Source organism: Palaemon carinicauda, chromosome 44, assembly GCF_036898095.1.
Source record: "Palaemon carinicauda isolate YSFRI2023 chromosome 44, ASM3689809v2, whole genome shotgun sequence".
Taxonomy (NCBI): domain Eukaryota; kingdom Metazoa; phylum Arthropoda; class Malacostraca; order Decapoda; family Palaemonidae; genus Palaemon; species Palaemon carinicauda.
Window position 1 is genome coordinate 32,281,679 of NC_090768.1, and position 7,178 is coordinate 32,288,856.

General features: G+C 32.3%; 2 protein-coding genes across 2 annotated transcripts in view; one reads left to right on the forward strand and one right to left on the reverse strand.

The window, feature by feature from the left end:
* LOC137634544 (uncharacterized) overlaps positions 1–6,752 on the forward strand; it is a 39,452-nt gene extending 32,700 nt beyond the window's left edge. Inside the window, exons 11-12 of the mRNA XM_068366995.1 lie at positions 2,890–2,952; positions 5,006–6,752. Of these exons, the coding sequence (XP_068223096.1) occupies positions 2,890–2,952; positions 5,006–5,716 (774 nt within the window). The 3' untranslated portion in view covers positions 5,717–6,752. The remainder of the gene's footprint in view (positions 1–2,889; positions 2,953–5,005) is intronic.
* Positions 1–7,178, reverse strand: part of r (carbamoyl-phosphate synthetase 2, aspartate transcarbamylase, and dihydroorotase rudimentary) — a 309,516-nt gene that overhangs the window by 110,215 nt on the left and 192,123 nt on the right.

Genomic DNA, 7,178 nt, shown 5'->3' on the forward strand with positions numbered 1-7,178 from the left:
AAAATTGCAAAACACTAGAATTTTTACCTATATTGCCTGATTTGTTTGGACAAGTCTACTTCTGATGGATCTCAAGAGGCTGCAGCAGCTTCCGTGAATTATCTGGTTAAGCATAAGGAACAAGACAGTTCCTCTATGGTTGTGAAAATGTCCAATTTAAAGAAACACTCTTTGGTTAATTTCCCTACCCTGGGTACCATATTACATCAAAATAGGATTCATAATATTGTAGTACAAGTAGTCTCCCAAAACACAAATTGATGCTTTAAGATTTATTTCTCGTAAAACATCCTTTTCTCCCCATCATCCTATAGCTCAAGATGTATCTTCAAAACATCCAAGGGAGTCATTTCGCATGAGGTCTGGCCAAAATGCCAGTAGGACTTGTCAATCATATGACAGAATTCTATGACAATCCTTTCCAAAAGATCACAGGAGTAGGTAGGTTTTCCATTATTATCAGATTTAGGAAAACTTTCAACCTGAGCCCCGAGTACTCTTTGTGGTCAGAGAGGGCTATCAAATTCCTTTGTCCTCAAATCATCCCTTCTACATTTTCAAAGTTATCTAACTTTCAGCAAAGGCCCATACTTAGAAAAGATATGCAAAATGTCTAGAAAAAATATAATTGAGGCGGTGTTAGCTTTATTTCCATATTTCTATAACTAATTGATCCTTGTCACCAAGGTTGCAGGAGGTTATAGGCCTACTTTGATTTGTGGGATTAAGATTTCTAGGCATCCTATTTCCAAAAATGTTATTTCATTTCTTGGCAAGTAATTAGTAACAGAAGCACCCAGGGAATTAGATTTGAGTCAAATGAAGAACTTGAAGGTTTGAGTTCATGACATTAGAAGTGAACCTATTTCTCAATTTTTGTGGGAGTATTTATTTGAAAAGTGTTTTGGCAGCTGCTTGATGTTATGGCAGCAGCTTGATGTCACACCAGATTGGTATTTTGCAGAAGATTATTGAAAAGAAACCTAGTTAGAAAAAAAAAAAAAAAAAAAAAAAAAAAAAAAAAAAAAAAAAAAAAAAAAAAAAAAAAAATTCTAATAGCTGTGGTGTATGTAGCGCTTAATTTTGCTTTAAAGTTATAAAGTTCCTTTCTATTTGTGTATACAGTGGATACCCTCTATACGGTTAGATGAAACACGTGGGAACTTAAGTGTACCACTTGCAATAGAGGTTGTCTGATATGATTGGTTATGCAAGGCAACCTTCCTTGAAAATTGGCCAACAGAGTCCGAAGATCCATAAACACTCCCATTGCAGCCAATAGGGAGCTACAAGCGTTATCTTGCCATTCAATGATATCTGGAAAGGCTGATACGGCTTGAATCATTGAGAATGGAGGAAAAGCATATTATTCTAGGGTTGACCAATCCATTGAACATGGCATCCAAAACAACTATTTTCCTATTGAAGAAAATTTTCACATCAAAGGATAAAGAAACCATTCATTTGAAGGGATCTACCTGCCAATTTCTGCTCAACTAAATGGCTGGAAGTTTAATTTTCCTTGTAATGAGTTAGGGAAATAATCGAATACCCCTCATTTCTATTCAGAATAATTGCTCCTCTACAACACAGAATCAGGACTGACCTGGTGCTGACCTTCTTTTGAACATTGGGTTGACCGGTCATGTTGTTGATAAAATGTTTTGAATTTACCAGTACCCTGTAGTTCCTAAGATTAAAATACTTAAAACGCAGCCAAAAGCTCCAGCCAGTTTAAGTGAAAGTAAAACGCTTACTTCTTCCAGATCATAACTATGTAAAAATCTACTAGAGACCCCTCTCTCTGCCCTTCCTGAGAAGCGTCGCTTAGCACTTTTTTATAAACCTTTTTACATATCAAAGTCAAATAAATATAGGAAATCTTAATATGGCTGTTTACGCCAATTAGTGTGCCCTACATAGACAATTGCTAGAAATTGTTGGTCTGAACAATGCGAATAAAATCAATAAATAAGACTACAGAATAGAATTTCCATTAATATCTGAGTTCCGGAAGTCTTGTTACATTCATAGCCTATTAGCTAGTGATGGCAGGATCAGTTGATGGAAAACAATAAAGGGTTAGGAATTGAGAGTAAACTAACCCTAATGAAGTTGGACTGGTTAATTTTTGGCTTCCAAACACATCTGGTTCATATACTGGTGTTTTACTGTACAGTATTCTCCATGAAGAATCTGTCTGCTACACATAGCCTTCAAAATATTACCACTGTTAGAAGCCTTGTAGACATATGCCAATAAGCCCATACCACAATACATAGACACTCGCTTACACAAGTTTATGATGGCACTCCTGTGAGGGATATGAATACAAAACAAAGGGATTCTTCTAATACTATATGTTGGACTTCTGCATTACGGAACCACTTAATCAAAGCTAAAGGAACTTTTCTTAGAGCTAAAGTGTGACAATTCATATCAGAAAACATAAGTAAAAAGGTAGTCAAGCCAACAGGCCAATGACTGGAAGGATAAAGAATTTTCATTGACCTACTAAGTATTATAATCAAGTATTGTAAAAACAGACCATGCATCTTGCAGGACTGTAAGTGTAAAAATATTTTTCATTATAGAAGAAAGATTTATAGTTAACTGTCTTATTATCTTGAACATACTCAAAGGTATAAATCAAAATATAGGACACATTATAGTACAAAAGCCGACTCCTAAAATGACCAGACTAGTTCAAAACTAACACTAATACATTCTGATCTCTAATCCTCTAATTGAAAAGAGTATGATATAAAATTACTACACATGAACCTAACACAATTGTTTTCCTTTGTTATAGTGAAAATATGCTTTCTTGAATATCTACCCCAGTAACCTACTGCATACTAAATACTTATCTATTTCTAAATTCCACAGGATGATGGAGAGGATGTTCTTTACAGTGACTCTGAAGAAGAGAAGGAGCACAAAATGCTAAAGGTAAGGGATTCAGTGTTGTCACCTGCATATTTAGGTAAATAAAATATTTCATCTTCAAACTTCTTAACCATGGAAAACCTGAAGAATTATTTGATGTAAAAAATTTTACAAATCCTCAATCACCAATAGCGGAGGGATATCAATTAACTATTATGTATTTCCACTCATTTAAATTCAAGATAACACAATTAATACTTGACATACACTATTTAAACAGTCAATCCATTTGTACTTTTACAGGAATAGAAAGACTAAAAAGGAGCAAGTTTAAAATTTTGCTAGATAAGGATGGGAAATACTATATTAAGGGATAACTAGCTTTATATATTAAAGTTAATTTTCATTAATTACATCACTATTCTGGACATTAAGACTAACTAGGCATTTCAGCTGCAAAACTGACTAAACTCCAGACATATGTTACAAAGCTCTGGCTAAAGTACAATATGAAGTTATACTGGATTTATAGGCCACTGCTGACATAAGTCACATCTACAATACAAGCACAACCTATAACTTGCTACAGAGCAGCTCCAATGCCTTATGGAAAAGTATCTAATCAAAGACTTAGAGGCTTCCTTGAAAGAAAAGATGTTATTGTGAATGCATCAGGTGGACAGAACATTCCTAATTTGGCCTAGTTTAACTAGGTGGTGGTCTAGAGCTTTGTAGTCTGTTTATAATACAGTGTTTGTTTATTATTTAAGATAATCCACAGTGACCCAAACCTTTAGCTATCTTGGTTTATCATGACACAAAGTTTTAACTATTAATCTCTAAAAATATTGCCCTGCCCTACATTCTAAATGCTCACTATGGTAGTTATGGGTTTGGAAGTGATGCTAACAACTGTTTGAGTCTTTTGAAATCATTAAGCTGAAAGCTCACTATGGGTAGTAGTGCTCGATGAACCTGTTCAGTAATTCGCAGATATGAGTACTGTATCGCTTCTAAATAAAAAAGAGCAAGTGCCTGGATATATATATATATACATAATATATATATATATATATATATATATATATATATATATATATATATATATATATATAAATTAAGATTTCTCATCTATATTTAGTATTTTACTATACCATACATACAAAGTTTCTGCTATCCTTTTCCAAAATTTCCTTAACATATTTGAAGCTATGCTTGGGTACTTGGACACCTACTTTTGAAATGCAATAAAATTAGTTTTAGTATGATCAAGTTTGAATGCCATAATAATGTTTGTAGACATTAGTTTCATAATTAAAGCCTTTCTTCTCTTACGCTGCTTACAGATTATTAAAATTAACTCGAGCAGAACAAACTCAGTTAGTTATCTTTTCAAATTTCTATTTTTAGATGAAGCTCAAAATTAACTCGAGCAGAACAAACTCGGTTAGTTATCTTTTCAAATTTCTATTTTTAGATGAAGCTCAAATGTCAATAAAAACTTGCATAATGTAAGTACAGAATTGTAAAAACAAAAATCCATTTAAATAAGTTCCCACTCAAAAAATAGCCCAAGGAAAACTCACAATCAACTTAAGAGATGTAATAATTAAGTGAACTTTCACAGATATAAACTTTAAAAAAGCAAACTCCAACAAACACACAAGTGAAAATTGATCGACTTCTGTTAAATAATCTGGCATTAAAACTGCCAGGGTCATTAACGTCAAACAAGAGAAAAGGGTTGGTAACAGGTAATTCTAGAATAATTATCAAGGAAACGTAATATAGTTAACATGCTCAAATATATAGTTAATTCTCTTTAACATTTTTTGATAAGCCTTTAAATGTACCATACTGGGAATGCAAAGATTATTTGTTTATTTATACTGTTACGTGTAGTGTAGAGCTTGATTAAAGTCAATTTATCTTCTATGCCAGAGGTTCTTTTCCTTGGATACTCATCATCCACCAAATAAAAATTATCAATAATTTCATATTACAGTTAATTTTTTTCTATGAAAAAATATTTCCAGTATAACTTCGCATTACAGCATACAGTAGTAGTTTGCAGGATCGGCAAAGAAATTAAACTTATTCAAAATCAACTTTTCAGGAAAAGCTTCACGAAATCAGACGACAAAAAAGTAAAAAGGAAGTAACCAACAAAGGAGTAACTGAGAGGCGGAAAAAATCCACAATAAATTTGAGGAAGAAAGTACAGAGCGTAAAAGATTTGAGATCAGGAAAGCTGCTGTCTACATTCGCAACACACTTCATACAAATGGCCCGATGTTCAAACAAATATCGTTCTTATCCTCAAGCATACATGTATCTACTTCTTGCTGGCAACATGGCAACTCTCCTTGAAGAAACAGGCAATGGCGAGGAGGCAAGGGATTTTAGAAAAACTATTGAAGAGTTAAACTATGCTTCCCGGGGAGGCGTTCAAGACATGCTTGGATCTTCCTGGGCCATTACTGATAACTTTGATATCATTCCAGGATATCAAAATAATTATGGTTCCAACTGGGAGTTGAAAAAAGAGAGTCAACCTTTACCTCAACCACCAAAACATATTTCTCCTGTTTCCAAAGTTAAGTTTTCAAAGAGTGAATATACAGAGAGTATGGGAGATAACCTATCAAAGTTGGAAAATTCTGTAAACAGCAAACCTTACCTTACACAAACTTTTAGTGGAGAGAGTATATCGGACATTATAACAGATCTACCGGAGTCTGTTACTGATGGGAGAGAAGCCTCTACTTCAATGAACCAAATTATCATAGTTAGTGATGATGATGATTTTAGTTGTACAAATTTGTAATATTTGGCTCGTTCATATAGTACATTGTTAACATCAACTGTTTTTTTTCTACACATTGCATTAATGAACTATGCCAATCATCAGTGCGAAGCTGTCAACTACAGAATCTGTACATAAAACAAAGGAACAAAAAAACAATTATCTAGACTAAAGTCTATGTAAGAATGCAAAATTCATTTTACTCCTAAGGTAAAATGTATTACGTTTTATGACAACTCTGCTAAATTTTTGGCAAAGCAAATGTCACAATTTTTTTATACAAATGAGAATCCAGTATAATGCAACTTCATTAAATTGTTAAAGAACAGATAATCAATCATATACAGTAGTAATAAACAGAGGGTTAAATATAAAAAAAAAATCAAGTAGGATATGTAGTTTTCCCTAAACAGATTTCTGTTGAAGTTCTAAAGAAAATTGGACACACATCACATTATGTTTTTTTCCTCAGACTACTGATACTATTGCAGAATAACATTCGATATATCCTACAATTTTTTTTCATATGAAAAAAATGTACATTTATCTGACCTGTTTGAAAAAATTTTACCACAGTCAATTTGAGAGTAAACTTGCCATTAAGTTCTAATGTGGTCATTTCTTGTTCTTTAAAAAGTTTGAGATAAAATGCAAATTAGTCAGTAGTTCTAAAAAAACATTAAAATTTAAAAGCTCAATTTCTGTGATTACTGTATAATATATACTACTGTACATACTATTCTGCATCATGCTTACCTTCTCATTCATACAGAACATCTGTATTCCATTCAATTATAATTACTTTTGTACTTAAAAGATTTTTTCTTTTAATCATGACAAGCAAGAGACTGCCTCCCAATAGCCAGGATCAGCCCATTAAAAGTTTGGTTTTAATATTTAATTGTATAATGTATATAAACAATTTTAAGGCTTTCTATCTATCCACAGAAAATGTATTTATGTAACCTTATATCTTACTTAAACTGTGATTTATACAAGTGTGTTCGTGATATCTTTTGTAGAAAATGTAAATTCCTTTTTAATAAAAATCCCTGTACAAATTAATATTTATTTACTAAAGTATTCCTTATAAAGCAAATACAGATTACTTTTATGGTCACTAATCTCACTAAATCAAAAACTGACAGACACTAAGGGCTAATATTTGGGATATATTGAGTAAAATACTAGATTAATTCCAAAGTGATTTATAATGTTACTTAAGAAAATCTTGTGCATACTGCTAATTATATATTCATTGTTTACATAATTCTTTAAAGTTTTATTTCAGGTCTTTCAATCATTTTGTACCATGCTAATAGTAAAAGATTTACCCAGGATGATTGACACATGTATGTATAATACCTATGTACAAAGCTTCAATAACATTTGATAATACTGTATCTATTCAGGAGTGATGTTCATATTTCTTATACGAATGCTATTTGATTAGCAATTAGATGAATTGAAAGTGGCAGGTACA